Source organism: Malurus melanocephalus, unplaced genomic scaffold, assembly GCF_030028575.1.
Source record: "Malurus melanocephalus ecotype Western Australia unplaced genomic scaffold, MMel_1.1 scaffold_133, whole genome shotgun sequence".
In the NCBI taxonomy this organism is placed as follows: domain Eukaryota; kingdom Metazoa; phylum Chordata; class Aves; order Passeriformes; family Maluridae; genus Malurus; species Malurus melanocephalus.
In genome coordinates, this window is record NW_026623365.1 from 1,097,259 (window position 1) to 1,113,608 (window position 16,350).

The 16,350-nt window shown below is 45.2% G+C and overlaps 1 protein-coding gene across 1 annotated transcript in view; it reads right to left on the reverse strand.

Moving 5' to 3' along the window:
* The window catches only part of UBE2QL1 (ubiquitin conjugating enzyme E2 Q family like 1), an 18,502-nt gene extending 2,340 nt beyond the window's left edge, over nt 1-16,162 (reverse strand). Inside the window, exon 1 of the mRNA XM_057370799.1 lies at nt 15,046-16,162. Coding sequence (XP_057226782.1) covers nt 15,046-15,846 — 801 coding nt within the window. The 5' untranslated portion in view covers nt 15,847-16,162. The remainder of the gene's footprint in view (nt 1-15,045) is intronic.
* Nucleotides 16,163-16,350: the final 188 nt, after the last annotated feature.

Consider the following 16,350-nt stretch of genomic DNA (forward strand, 5'->3'; position numbering starts at 1 on the left):
AAAAAAAGCAAGGCATCTGCCGGGGCTGTTTCTTCCCGGCGAGCCCCTGTGCTGGCACTCTGCCCTGCTCGCAGCCTCCAGCGCTGCTGCTGCGGCCGTGCTTCGGGCTCGCCTCCCTCTCCGCTGCAGCGGGACCTCCGGCATTCCGGTTTGGAGTGAGTACCATCCTGCCCTCTCCTGCCCCTCCTGCTGTCCCCTCCTGCCCTCCTGCACAGCCGGGGGCAGCCCTGGCACACCCTGGGCACGGCTGCCCGCAGCGCTGCCCGTGCCTCACCCCCGCCGCCAGCGCGCAGGGACGCTGAAAATCCCATCCATACGCTCCATCCTTCCTCCAGCCTGACCCGTGACAAATGAACAGCTCTGGCTTTTTATAAAAGCTTTTAAAAAGCCTTAAACCAACTCGCTTCCATCTTCAATCAGAAGTTCTGATTTGTTTATTGCCCCTTGTTTGTATGCAAAGTTTGGTAATAAATGAAAATACACACATTTGCATATACTGCATTTTTGTTACTCTGCAATTAGACATTACCTCTAACTGCACAGCCGAATAAAAATTCAAATCCTTGTTTGGCAATTTGCTGACTTATCGTAGCTTGCCTTATTTTTCACATTGGTCTGTGTCAATTACCAACCAACAGAGACAAAAGAAAGAATTATAGTTGCAGATTAATACCATTTTACAACAATGAATGCCTTTAAACAAAATAAATAAAACAAATAAAATAAAAACCTTTAAAGTATTTATGCCTGTTGGATTGTTACTAAATAGAACTTTATTAAAGTCACTAGTCTAGASATTTTAGTAATTGTTTGATAGATTGCACTGAAAGCCTTTTTAACAATAAATGGTATTTTGAAGAGCMGATACCATATTACAGTGTTGCAATTTTTAAGAACCAAGTTAGTATGTTCCCATTTTTTTTTGTTCTCTACCTCAAAAATCATCTTTTTCTTCCCTGATTTTACTGTCAGTTTGGAATTTAAACCAAAAATTGGCATTTGCAATAGCACACAACAAATACTGAGAAAATAGTCATGTATATGGAGGAGAAAAAAGAGGGAAAGTGGGAAAAAAGAAAACAAAATCTGTCCTTGGAATATCCAATTTCCTTTTACAGACTAAAATGAGTAAGATCAGTCTGCAGTGTAGACAAACAATTTCTTTCTACAAAGCTGTCACAATATCGCAGAGGCTCTTTTGTTTCAGCATTTCTCCTATTCTAGCAAAACTATGGGCACATRAAAGAAAAAAGCTGTTTTCTTTTTTAACAAAAAAGCTTTTTAAAAAGCTGTTTTAATAAATCATGTTTCAGTGCACTTTGAGTTCTCTCTCAGAGCATACCTTAACCAAAGATTATGAACACCCTCCAATTCCCAGCTCGATTTATTCAGTCGATTCATACCCACTTGGTTTTCACAAAACCAGCTATTTAACCTGTGGATGCTTCTCCTCTCCTTTCCCCCTAGCTGCAATTTACAGACAAGAATTGTATTTCCTCTTTAAACACCCTTTGATAGACCAAACAGCAAGACACCTTCTACAGCCCCATACAAATTTGGCAATTAACATGTCCCAAAGAAGGATGATCTGAACAGTTCTCAATAGAGCCCCAATCATACATTTTCTTASAAAATGCTCATTTTTAGTTGCGACAGATGGAATAATTAAATAAAGATGGCAACATATTTAAAAATCTTATTGAATAAATATCATACATAATTATATCACATATAATTGTCAATCATAATTCTGCAGGAGTATTTTTGTTGTTACAAAACATTTTGTATTTTCTTCCTCATCTGAGGTTTTGTTGGAAGCACATTTAGAGAAACATAGGAAAAGATAAAACAAAGTGCAACAGAAATTAATTTAGCACAGAAAATGCTGTCCTCAACATGTCACCAATGAATTACTTTTGAAAGTAAATATAAACCTTACTCTGCTCCTTAATTTCTGGATTAGATCCATTTACCATCTCCTGAGTTTTGCACATTACTTTTTATCATTTAAGGCTTTGACACATTTCTGGATTATATGCATAGCACCTAGGACAGCATGATTCACATCTTCTCCAGCTTTAACAAAATACTGAAACTGAGCTGTACCTAGAAATAGGATCTTTGCATTGTGAACAGCTCATGTTTGGTGTTGACTACATACGGCTTTCAGAGCAGGAAAGTAAGACTTCTCTGGTGTCGTAATGATGTGGTAAATATCACATCATGCAAAATATTACTGGAGCTGCTCCTTTCATATCAGATGAAAGGAGCATAATTTCATGAGTTTATTCCGATACCTTTAATGCAATGGATCATTAAATCCACTTCCACTCTGGTACCATATGCAGGTTGTATGTCAACTGCACCATCAAAGACCAGCTAATTCTACCCTGCTGTAGTCCATGTATTTCTGTGCTTATACAGAAACTATGGGTGGCATGGTCAGCACTGTCTCTTATTAACCAATATCCTGTCAGCTGTTTATAATTTGGAGAAAATTTAACCTCCTGGACTTAAAGTTTCCCTATTTGGCGCCTCAAGTAAACCTTGGATAAAAGGAAAGAAGGGTGGAATTTCAGCTGACTGAGTTCAGACACTTTCAAGCCTATACTTGGGTGGTATCTACTGTCCTACTGATTTTTAGTTTTTTACCATTCCCAGAAAAGTCTTCCCAAGTTTAAGTAAAAAATGTCCTTTTGGATGCAATCATAAAAGAAAGTGTCAAACATTTTAGCAGGCACMGCTACCAGCCCTGACTACAGTTTATTTTCAGCCTGCTGCTTAAACATGCAGTCAGTTTAACTCTGGATGGGAGCCTGTGAGTGCAGCATTCTGTAAACATGGCAGTGATGGCAAATACAGTGTGTAAATACGGTGCTGTCCACAGCTCTGTTGGGCACCACTGCATTCTGATCAATCTTCAAACCACATGTGTCACCGCTGCCGGGGTAAGGAATACAGATCGTTTGCATGGCCGACTTTTTGATGTGTCCCACACCACGTCAAGGAAAGATACCAAACTGATATCTGAACAGGATCAAAACATTCCACAAGAGGTTAAAAACAACAGAGAAAACCCAAGAAAGCCTTTTATAAAGATATCAGTGTTGGCTTTAGCTCTGAGAAGTCGCACCAGGAGCCTATTTAAATACTTGCAATACTTTCAGACACTTGCAGAGTGCCTTTCATAAAGGGATAACTGAAAACCTAATTAAAGAGTTGGAGAGAACGTTTCAGATTTTGCCATCTGCTGTKACTTCATGTACTTATCAAGATATAATTTTAACAAGCTAGAAACATATGAAAGGTGAAGGCAATGGCACAGCACCCAACTGGTTTGTGCAGCCGTGCTGAAGCGCAGGGGGACGTGCGCTGCGCTCAGCCTCCTCCCTCGCTCACGCTCCTGCGGCGCCCAGCCTGCGTGGCACAGCGAGYGATCGCATGCCACTCGTGCAGCCTTTGCCCAAACTAATGAGCTTGCACAAACAGCTGATAAGCATCCAGGCTATAACCCTGATAATGGCRGGCAGAAAGACCTCCTGGAACACGATCTGCTGCGGGCAGCCTTCTCAGGATCCTGGCTGTACCCAGGGACTGACCACTCCCTGATGCCATGCTCAGCAGAAGAGCCAGGGTAAATCTCACGTATGATTTGTCCCCCTGTCCTGGTTTCAGTTGCAACAGAGTTGATTTTCTTTCTAGTAGAAGCGGTGGTTTGGATTTAGCATGAGAATAATGTTGATAATACATTGATGTTTTAGCTGATGCTGAGCAATGCTTACACTAAGCCAAGGATTTTTCACAGTGCCTTGTGCTCTGCCAGTGCACAAGAAGCCAAGAGGGAATATGGCCAGGACAGCTGAGTCAAACTGGCCAAAGGGATGTTCCACACCACAGAACATCATGCCCATTATATTAACCGGGGARAGTTGGATGGGAGGGACCAATCACTGCTTGGGGATGCGGCTGGACATCTGTCAGTGGGTGGTGAGTAATGGCATTGTGCATCACTTGGTTTTCTTGTGGTTTTATGTCTCTCTCTTTATAATGATTTTTTTTTTTTGTTATTTCAATTATTAGTATTATATTTTACTTAGTTTCAATTATCAAACTTCTTCTCTCAGCCTACACACTTTTACTTTTTTTTCTGATTCTCCTCCTCAGCCATCCAGGGGATGAGGTGAGCAAGTGACTGTGTGGTATTTGGTTGCCAGCTGAGGTTAAACCATGACACATTCACATCACTGTGGGCAAATCTGGCAGCTTTTCTACTTCTAAGTGATGCCGCAGCAGTMTCTGTGAACACATCTCCCCTTCGTAGCACTCTGTGACACCAACACACATCCTCGAAAACATTCAACTCAACAGCCACTAGCTCTTTAAAATCCATCAGTATGATTGTCAGCAATGTGCCATGTCAATGCCATGTCCCCAGCATCACCACATCACAAAGTGGGCCAAAAACAGTTAAATCCTGTACAGAAACCAATATGAAGCCTGAAACTCTTGAGCCTGCTATGACCAGGTATCTGCCCACATCTGGCCTATGTGTCATGAACATTTCCTTCATTCCTGACATTTCTTCTGGTCTTTCCAGAGTCAGGAAGGCCTCAAGAGGATTTCTCTGGCAGTGACAAAGGGASTTCCCTCTCTCATCAAATTGATGATAGCAGCTCCCAGACCCAAACCCAACAATTTTAGCACAGTACCAGGTATSCTTCTATGTGTGTTCTGTTGGCACTCCCTAGAAGGACAGGACTATGTAACTGAGGCCAGCCTTGCACAGGATCATACAGTCACCAAAAGTACTGTCTGGAAGGGACCTGTGGTGGTCTCCAAGTCTTTAGACACTTGGAGCTGAACTACCAATACAGGTCAGCTTGGCACTACACAGCCAAGTTCTGAACCCTTCAAGGTCGCTCTCAGTCCTCTCCAGATGTCACTCCCTGCTGTCCCATATTTTCAGACATTTATTGTACACACCCCTCAGCCCTTCCAGAACTGATGTTATTGTGAAAACAATGTAAGCCCTTGTGCTGTGTATCTCTGAGAGGTCACACCCTTCAGTCACATCCAGATATTTTACCCGGACCAGGTAATAAAAAGCTGTGTACATTTCCAGCAGTGCACAGCTAAGAGACTCAGAAGCAGGCAAACCTTCACATTGTTAGCACAGCATTAACACAAGTCCTGTGTACTTTCATTAGTCCTGCAAATGCAAATAACTCCAGGTTGGTATCTCAAGGGCAAATCACACAAGCCTTCTGCAGACGGTGCTAAACTTGGCCCACCATAGAAGCCAGCATAAGGACACACGGATGGCTACAGTTCCATTTTCTGCCTCCACCTCTAGAGCAGGCTCTGCTGACCCACCCCCAGGTAAATATCAAGAGATGGAAAATGAGCAAAGGCTAATTTTCCAAACAAATGACTGCAGGAAGTCACTGCACCACACACAGCATCAATGGTGATCCCTCCAGGGACAGGAAGATGATCCACAAGGATATGCTCATTTTCCAAGTCTGTTGTCCCAGATTTCTCCATGGATGATGCAAAATGTGTGAATTTCCTCTGTATTGAAGCATGCTGTCAGTTTCTGGTACGTAACACGTTTCATAATGTGCTGGTGACTAATTGCTTTGGGCCCCAAGTGTCCTATGCAAACATACTCAAACATTTTCTGATAAGGAGCAGAGGTACTCAGTGCCTAAGCCTGAACCAGCCTTATCCTAGAACATTTAAATAAGCTTTCAGAGAAWAATATTTCCGCTGGCTTTAGAGAGRCATTCAAAAGCAGAGCGATGCTGAAGCGAGCTGCTGTCATGCTCTCAGTGCAGTGATTGCAATGTGTCACAACATCGCTSTTAGAGCGCAATGTACACAGTCTCTCCCCCCAATTACATGGTTTATCATTTTTTTCCTTCGTGTACTGATGAGGCACAGTTAATCATGTCTCAAAAACTGCACACAATTTAAATTGCACTGTATATGATTATTAGCTATAGCTAAAATAAAGTGGTGAGAAAGTGATAYAGACAAATACTCATAATGTTGCAGCATAAGTGAATTAAAAAGAGGAGGTTTTCCTACAAATGTGTAATTTCCGTAGCAGTTATTTCCATGCCTTTTTTGGTCTCTTTTTTAAGAATAATCCATAAAAGAAGTGAAAACTTAGCAAGTTCCGGCTAAGCATCCTGTAAATTGTGCCTTCTGGGAGYGTAACTGTTCTTTATCCAGGAAAAAGAAATCTGAGTTCCAGCTGAGTAATTATTTAYGCTCATTTGTCTGTGTGCAGCCTGGTGCCAGTAGCTTTTAATCGATACAAACACKTACAGCCCCAGTCTCTGTCTGACAGCTACAGAGCACTGTGCTGATCTTCCTCGCCTTTCCCTAAGTCAGCACCGAGCTGGCAGCACGATTTCAGCACAGAGGAGGGTTAAGAAACTTCCTCTCTGCATTTTATGGGTCCGACAAACTCTGTGCTGGCAAAAGAATAAGAAAATTTGGGTGGCTGGCTACATTTGTGGTGCCTCAAGCATCTCCAGGGCTGAAGGCATGACACCACGGTGGGCTTCTGTCAAAAGAGATCGTCCCTGTCCCCGGCCACCAGGACACCTGCTAGTCTAGGTGACAGAGGGATGTTTTCTCTGCAATGTATTCTCAGTCTTTTGCTACCACCTCTGTTGGAATCAGGCAGTGGCAGAGTTCCTGAGGGCCAGTCCAGGTGAGAAGGCTGGGAACATGACAGGAACTCTTTGCAGAAGCCCCCAAGTCCTCCACATCAGGAACCTGAAGTTACCCCAGCCAAACACAGTCACAGGTGTGAGCCCAGCCAAAGCAAAGCCAACCATCCTTTGTGACAGGCTGTAAAGACAGAGGCACCACAGTCCAAACAGTGATGTCTGTTTTCACATTTTCCTAATTTCCATTTTACAATGCTAAAACAAAAAGGAGAACAAAACAGTAGTAAAAAGCAGGCTGCCTCTGGGAACTTGTAATCGAGTTAAAYCCAAATTTAGTAAGATCAGAGTCACAAGTGGATGTGCTTTCCCCCTGCTATTTATACGAATGTGCCAATCTCTTGACTGCAGTATGTTTCATACTGATGCACATGGACATCTACTCAGAGAGCCCCCACTTTTGAGTGCTTTAAGAACATATCCTCAAATGGCCTCTGGGAAGAGGGCTGTCTGTACTTTACATGAAGGAAAGAGAAATACAGCGAAGTTATGTGACTTGCCCAGGACTGTACCTGAAGTCAGCAGCAAAACCTGGAAGCTCAACTCGGATCACATCTTCTCAGGCTAAGTGCTCAAACTGTGAAACAACCTCTTTCCCCAAATTATTACAGAACACTTCAATGCCAGGGATATTTTAATGGAAATAATCTTGCCAAAATTACAGAAAATTTAATATTTATAGAGATTAATAGAAAATTAGAAAAACTAGTAGCATCAGTCTCTCCTGTTTTGTGATGCTTTGTGTTTTTCATGGGCATGTATTATGGAAACAAGCCCTTCTTACTGCAGCTGGGGGCTTGTTACCGTTTGTCACACAAGGCTAGAGACAGGAGAAATACCTAGTCACAAATTCCACAGCTCATAAAGCCCAACTAGGACAAGCATCTGAGCTCCAGGAGATTTGAAAACGCAGACTTATGTCTTYCTTCCTCAGGTTTATTTTCACTCATCTTTGAATGTAGGTTTGGGATTGTGACTGACTTGTGACTCTATCAAGGAGTCACAGCAGAAGTTCCGTGCATTTTGGAGCCTGTGCAGCAGAGGATTAAATCAATGAGGAYCATCGATTTTAACAAAGAAAATGCACAAAATCAGGAAGTAGATCAAAAGACATTTTCCAAGGACAGACTCTGCAYGTGCTWGAGGCAGGCAYRCATCTGCCACGTGTGGCTGAGAACAGGCACACCTGATGTATCATTCCTCAATGTGRCTTTTAATGGGAATGGGGCAAATCRGACTGGCACTTTGATCCCGYTTCAGAAGAGGAATCACCTGAATATCTGAAGTGTGGTGCCCACTTACCTGTTCCATGCACACCAGTAGGGACTACAAATTCATTTTTATCAAAACACACCAAGCTTCTCCCTAGCTCAGGCTCTTTCAATTCCCAGTGCACTGCTCATTTCACTGCAAGCCAGGTTAGGTACCAGTATCATGTCCTTCCTGTAAAGCTTGTCCTCAGACTTCCAGGATCAGTTACTGCTGTTTCCAGATGGAGTTAAAGACCAACACCATGGAGTGCTCAGCACCCTCCAGAAACAACGTGTGGAGAACAACTCAGATCAGACCCTGCACTTTCAAAAAATACCATATCGAAGAGAAACCTGCTATTCCATTTACAAGTGTGCCAAYTGGATCCTGTACACCTCACAATTAAGACACATTTTGAGGATTCCTCCAGCATAACTAGCACAGCATCTGAGGTTCTCCCTGYTTAACTGCAGAGGAATTGCACCCAGCAATCCTCCCACCTCCCATCTCCCTTTGCACTGAACGCCAGCATTACCTTTTTTGACATTTACAGGAGAAAACTGAAAACCGCATGTGAAGGACTGAATACGTCAAGGAAAAGAAGAGCCCTTCATGGACTCTTGCCAGCCCGAAGGAGCTTGGATGGGAAAAAGAAACGCAGCAAATATTATGTTACTTAACCACCGTCCCACTTTGCAGGAGCAGATGCCCACAGGGGGACATGCCTCRGATCATGCCTGGCAATCAGACTCCCAGGATATGAGGAGCTGAATTACTGTGGAGTTGCAGATCTTCAATCTGGAAGTATCCGGTCATGCATGGAAATCCCTGGGCATTGTTGTGGTATCCAMAACATTGTGTGGATGTTAGGAAAGCTGCATATTTTCAAGGCTAGCCTGTAAAAGGAAAAGTAAATCTCTCTCATAATAGAAAGTGGGTTATTTAGGTTACTGCTCCAGGACATCACCCTTCGTGACTAGGCTTTCTGCATTTGAAAAAATACAATTTTCAATACAGTATCTGACAAAGCACMCTAATGCCACATGGGTCTCGCTGCCTGAACACTTCCACTGAAGAAAATGARCACTTCTTATATAACTCAGGGAGGAAGAATTTTGTTCTTTTGAGCAAATTCAATTTTCTCACAAAATCCAAAGCCATAATTCTTTCAAATTCTTATTTAGCAGATCAGCTAAGTATTGCCAGGAAGAATTAGTTCTTCTTCCACAAAAGCATATTTTAAAATGAGTAATTTGGTTCAATTTAGGGATTTATTTTATTTTATGACTATTTTAACATTAAGGAGGRTAGTTGAAAGCATTTTAAAATTTTCATTTTTATGCTTTGAAGGGGAAAAATGGAGATTATGTTCCCCCTGCTTTTTAAAAGAATTAAACCAACCTCCTATTTCAATGAGTTGGAATCCCTGTGTCTTCATTCCTCTCAGTAGAATATATTTGCATAATAATGGTGGATGGTCAGAACAGCAATAAATCACATGAACAGTTATTTTTTCCAGCCCGTTCATCAGGCCCAGCATCTCAATACACCTACTCCCACTTAAACTTCAGCTTGACAATCCTAGGTTTCTCATATGAAATATAAGAGACATCTTAGAAGGCCAATAGATCTGATTTTCCTCTGTAGACAAACAATATTCCGTTACCTCTTTGGCCCAGCATTTATACCTTTTCACAGASAACAAGTCCCCTGACACAGTTTTTGTCTCCTCTGTCATTTTGTAYGTGAGTCGATGTGCTTTTCACCCATGGACCTAAAGCAACGTTTCCTCCCTTGAGGATATGCATCATCACTTGCTCAGGCAACTAATCAAAAGCAAAAAGCCAAGCAGTTCTATTTTTTAAGGCCCTGGTAGGATACAATGGCTGCAAATAATTCAGAGAYCACTGTGTTCTCTGTACATTTCTGCAGCCTTTGAGATTAGCTGATTTATTCATGGCTACACTCCTCAAACCCAGCATCTGGAGTATGAAAACCCATGGATTTGCAATTAATTTCTGCTATACATATTTGAAAGACCTGGAGTCTGCTGACCTCCTGGACACCGTGCAAGTCCCATCTGCTATCTGTTCACTCGCACTTTTGTTCGAAAGGATGAAGAGGGAGTARTTTAGAGTATGATTAACAGCTACCTTCTGTAGCTGTTTTTCATAAAATAAGCCCATTTCTGCTATTTTAATCTGGTAAAAATCAGCTGGGATATTCAAATCTTTAAAATGGAAAGATAAACCCATTCAATAGTTGTACAAGGCACTCAGCATTTTAAGCAAATTAATAGGGTTCCACTGAGGTATTTCTAATGTTACAATGTGAGGGATCAGGAACTTTCCAATACAAAATTACAGCTTAACTACAAACTATCTTTTGATTTTTATTTAAATCATACAGAAGTCTACAAAAGCAAGAATATTCAGAATTAGGGGTTCTCTCTTCCTATTGTAATATGTCCTGGCAAAATYGTTTATGTTTCTTCTACTCTCTGCAAGTATCCTGGAAAAAAAATTTATGCCCTTTCTATTCACTGGAAGAATAAGAGAGTATTTCCCTSAAAATGAAAACGTTTTTCCATGCCATTCTGCAGAGCTGACAGTTACCTCACAGCTGCCTTTGGCTGGCAGTCCTGCCCCCAGCCTCTAGGGACAGAATAAGGGACTTGTAAAAAAGAGGACAAGGCATCTACTGGTTGGTACTAGCGCAAGCTTAAGTCAAAAGTCCTCAAGACATTGGGTGTAGCTCTGTTTGTTGCTCTCAAAAAAAGAAAAATATATCCTGATACATTATTTGGACGTTGGTGTATATGTAGCTTTGTCCTCTTTTAAATGTCCATCAAGTAATTCTCCCCAATGAGAAACAGAAGACAAAAAAACCCTTTCCTATTTTTGGACAAAGCCTGCTCCTTTTCCTTTGGGATCACATGATCTACCACATTTTCAAACAAGAGAGGTGACTCCTCCCTGAAACATGGGYATTGGTCTCATCTGTGTTTGTTGTCACTCAAGGAGAGCCACGCATGAACCTCCTGCTTTTACATTCATCTCCTACAACCGATAACTACCCACCTACCTACTTTCCTACCTTCCTTTATTGATATCATTGTGACAATGACAACCTTATCAGGAAGTGGAGAGCAACTGACTAATTTTTAAACCTCCCTCTAAAATGATCAATAAATCATTTTAAAGGGCTAAGAAGGAGTAACATTCCATGGGCCACTTCCACAGCCTGGATAGACACAGAGAGACAGACATGGGAAGTTCTGCCTAGACAAACACGTCGAACAGTTGCCTCCAGGACAATAAACAACTGGTATTTAAATTATTTCATTAGCATCACCCCACCTCCTTGGCTGGCACCCCAGCTCCACAGCGGCTCGGCTCACGGAGACTGGTTCAGCAGGGCCAAGCTCTTGCCTGTGACGACAGGAGCCAGCGAGCAGCTGATTGTGCAGGAAGCAAGTACAAAGTCATCCCTTTAAAAGCAAGGCCACAGTTGAGTTAAGGACAATACCAAGTTTTTTAAAATAGTATTCTGGATTCCAGACAGATAAACAGTCTTTGGCCTTTGATGTACTGAGAATTCCCCTCAAGATACTGACTAGAGCTGTGTGAATAATTGATTTTCTCAGTTGAATAGCTGAAGCAACCAACCAAACAAACCCCAACTTGTTTGTTAATTAACATTTTTTCCTTGAAAACTGAGGGGGGAATAAAAAAGTTAAATTTGGGACCGCTGAATTGTTTTATTCAAACAAAAATTATCTCTCTTCCATTTCAAACTTTTTTATTTACAGACAAAAAGAAGTCTAAAAATGCAATGCTAAACTCATGATAGGAAACAAGGGTGTGCATCCCATAAGGTAGGGAGTCTCTCAAGCAAGGTCACCTGAGGCATATGGTTTCTGCTTGGTGCAATCTAGAGAAACAGCCACCCTGCTTTAAAATCCAGTCCCTGGGAYTGGATTGATTTGGGAACCTGGACACAGGATTCCCCACAAACAAAGGGAATGCTGAAAAGTGATGGAAAGGTACTCTCAATGTCTCTGTTGCACATTTATGTCACCATACAGACACAACTCCTRAGTGACATCCCATGAGATGTCAGAATGACTTATCTCCATTTCTCTTCTACTCTGCTAAAAGCTCTGCGAAAACTATGAAAAAAATCTGAATTTGTCAGGAATCTTAATTGTCTGAAAATGTTATTTTCAATGTTAATTTTATCTGCTTTTGAATCCCTTTGTCAAGAAACAGAAGGTCATACATGTTCAGTTACTATTAGCTCTACCAGCAGACCAAGAAGCGCTGTGYTTCTCTCTGAAGAACCAGCAGAGAATGACAGTAGGCTCAGCAAAAGGGGACTGATGACAAATGTCTCACAAACTGAGCCACCTCAGTTCTAYCACCTGAATTGCCCCAAGGAGGAAGGTGTGCCAGCGGAACTTTCAGCCCTGCCCATTCACACCGGCGCCCGTGCCAGCCAGGCGCGCTCTTGGATGCGTCAAAGGCTGGAGCATTCATGGTGAYTTCATGCTAAATCATGGCGCTGGGAACCAGTGACATTTCTCTGGAAGGTCCCATTGACTCACTGGTGGCAGCAGTGCCCCACCTCCCATTCAGCCTGATGGCTGCTGCCATTTGCTCAGGCAGGTTCATTCTGAGGCSATGGAGAGTGGCCCTCACCCTTCCAGCCTGCTGATGAACAGCCTCCTGAATATTTCATGCTATTGCAGGTTGCAGGCTGCTTACAGAAATTACACAATTAACCTGGTGACAGCCACGGCTGTTTGTTCAGCTCCTTGCAGGGACCAAGACTGCCCACGGCACGGCAGGAGTCACCCAAACCTGGCCACGCAGCGCTGGGGAAYGCAGCGCCTCAGCCCTCGACGCTTCATCAGCTCTGTTTTTATTTTTAAAAACTAAATGGTCAAAAGTAGATCACCTGTAAAATGAAACGGGGATAGGGGAGCGCCAGTCGTATTTTGAGCCCTATTATGCAATGGAGTGGGGATTACATAACGAGGGGAGTGCAATTACAGAAACGTGGCTCCCATGACACAGAGCCCAGCTACGGTGACAGGCCAGCAAATCCATCACAGGCAACATCTCTCTAACCCAGAAAATACATTTATTGACAGCACTGCCTAATAACCTTTCCACTTGGAATGAACAATCTGAGAGGTTGAAACGTGCCATGTTATATCCATCTAACTACTAAGTCACTGTCAGCAGTTTATTTCTGCTTTTTTTTTTTTTTTAATCCCAGTTCTCTTTTTGTTATAATTGACTTCACAAACTTCTGGAAGAATGTTATTGGAACTCTTGCTTTTTAAATGCATTTATTAATGATGCACACATAAACATCCTCTGTTAATCAAAAATTGCTACTACTTTCTCGAAATCTCTTAAGTAGTTTAGGCAAAACTGTCAGATTATATAGCTGAGAATTGATTACTAATAAAACAATTCAGTTCTCTTCACTGAGCCATTTTATGATCCCTGTAAATATTCATTTAACCCCTTTAACATTCAACAGGAGGCTGAATTGATAAAAAATGAGAGAATTTAGCATTGTTCTTCTAAATTCTTGCAACAAGAATAATAAGAAGGTAACAGAAGAATAATAACAAGAACTATAACCTCTCTGAAAGGAGATAGCTTAACAAACAGTGAGATGAAGTAAGAGTAGCTACTAAACTTCAAGATATCCCAGGCYCTGTGTTAATTAAAATTCTTTTTTTGTTTTCTGGTACATGTTTTTTATATCCCAAGGTGACCTAGGAAACTTGAAATGAAGTGCAGAGAAAAATACTATTCTGATTTTAAGAAGGAGCAGTAGGCCCAAATCAAATAGGTTAAAAAGAGGAAAAGCCACTTACAAAAGAGCCTGTTGAAAAATCAAAATTAATTTTCAGTCTTAAGAAAAAAACAAGCCTTTACTTCTGCTCAGGCTAGTAGCTCCTGTAGAAGCAAACAGGAGTAACCTCATTTTTAAGCAAATTAAATGATCTTATTATTTACTCTTTTCTCAYCTCCTTGCCAAGACACAAATTTAAGAAGTTACTTAGTATCAGTTACTGACAGACACGGWGCTGTGCGTGTCCCCCGAGTTCAAGGGCATTCACGAACAGGAAAACCACCCCRTCACAGCCATGTGTGCATTGCCCACTATAATAACCATAAAGAGCGACTGCCTACCAGCAATATTTACACATTTATTAAAAACGGCTTATGAAATACTTCTCTTCTACGGATATTCTGCTGGAGAAAAAGGGAGGGGAGGAAGCAGCAGCCTAAAGTGCATCGATTCAGCTCACACGAGATCCTCTGCCGGGAAACAGATCACATGGAAGAGAAGAGCTGGCAGGAACTGTCTAGCTGCTGCAGCTGCAGTACCTAGCCCAAATTATTTGTTCCTTTCGGGCCGGACGAAACCTGCCCAAGTTCGCCAGCAGCTCGGGCACCGATTCCCGGCGTGACCCCGCGACACACCTTAGCGCGGTGTGCCAAACCCCAAAGCCAGGGTCGGCCCTTTCCCCAGAGGGATGCTATGCGGGACAGCACAGACAAAGACCTGGGGGCAGCAGCTCCAGCGTCGCGCCCTCCGCCAGCGGCAGCGCTGCACACAAGGGACCAGAGCGTATGGCCGACTGGTTGGTGAAGGGCAGGAGGCGGGAGGCTCCAATCCCAAATCCCCCTTTTGCTGTGGGGCGAAGGAGGCGCCCATCAGGGGTAACGGGCATGGTATTTTGGTGTGTCACAGGCGGCAGAGCCAAGCATAGAGACAAAAGCCGGGCGGGAGGACACGATGGATGCATGTGCTCCTCGTCCCTCCACGCTGCCCCGCACCTCTGCCGCACCTGCCCGAGACGGGACCCCGGAGCCAAACACGGGTGCCCCAGACTTCGCCCCACCGKTGACACCAGGTCCTCGGGCAGACCGGGGCTGGCCGCCTTTGGGGCTCTCACCCGAAGAGCGCTCAGACCCGCACCCCGAGCGATGGMTGCGTGTTCTCCTCCCCGAGCAGGGAGCCCTACCTGCCCCTTGACCAGGCTGGCGGCGAACTGCCTCATGACGGCCTCCACGGTGTAGGCGCTGGACCAGCCGCGGGGGGTGAGCAGCTCCATGCAGATGGCCCCGCCGTCCAGGACGTAGCCGTTCTCCAGGCGGGGGCTAAGCACCCTCATGAAAGGCGGYGAGAAGGGGAAGTTGTCGGGGAAGGTGAGGTTGAGCAGGATGTACTCCGTGTTGGTCTCCTTCATGTCCTGCCACAGCACCGAGTCCTTGTCCACCTGGTGCAGCTTCACGTTCCAGTCGAAGAGGCTCTCGTCCACCAGCTCCACCGAGATGAAGCGGTCGCTGAGCCGCGCGATGTCCTGCAGCTCCTTCATCAGCCGCCGGGTCCGCACCTGCGTGCAGTGCTGCTGCCGGCCCGCGGGCACCAGCGCCGCCGGCCCCGACCCGCACCCGGGGCCGGAGCCGGGGCCGGGCCGCTGCGCCGCCTCCTTGCCGGCGCCGGGCTCCCTGCCCACCTCCCGCGGCTTCTCTCGGCCGACTCCCGAGCGCGCCGGCTGCGGCGGCTGCTTGGCCGGCTCCGGCGCCTTCTTGTTCTTGTGGCCCCCGGGGCTGCCCTCGCTGCTGCTGCTGCTGCAGCCGCCCCCGGGGGGGCCCTGCGGCTGCGGCTTGTTGCTGCTGTTCTTCTGGTTGCCCCTGCCGCGGAGTGAGGAGCCCTGCTGGCTGCTGCTGCTGCTGCGGTGGTGGTGGTGGTGGTGCTTGGGGTCCTCCGTGTCCCGGCTGTGCAGCCGGATCAGCCCGATTTTCCGCAGCAGAGTGGCCATGTTGTGYGCGGCTCTGCGATCCCTCCCGCCTCTGAGCAGCGGTGGAGCTCTAGTGTGGTTATTATCAATTTAAAGCCCGGTTCGGMGGGTTTGCTGTTGGCGGGCGGGCGGCGAAGCCCCTCTCCGCCGGTCCGGGGCGCGGAGAGGCGGCGGCGGCGGTGCCGCCGCGCTGCCGGAGGATGTGCGGCCGCCGCTCAAAMGCCTCCCCTGCCTAGGGCTGCGGCGGGGAGCATTGCCGCAGCGGGGCTGCTCCCACGGACATCACGGCCCCGCCGCCGTGGCCATGATCCCGTGAAAAGGAAGGAGGAGGAGGATGGGGGGGAGTGAAAAGGTAGGAAGGAAAAAAAAATTCCCCAGCTGCCCGCACGGGAGAGCCCCCTCCCTCCCCCCGCACAGCGGCGGCGAAACCGCCTGCGCTGCAGATGGCTTCCCCGGCACCTTCGGATCGCGCCCGGCCGAGCCAATCCCCGGCGGCTCCCGGCGGGCCGGGCCCCGCGCCGCTCC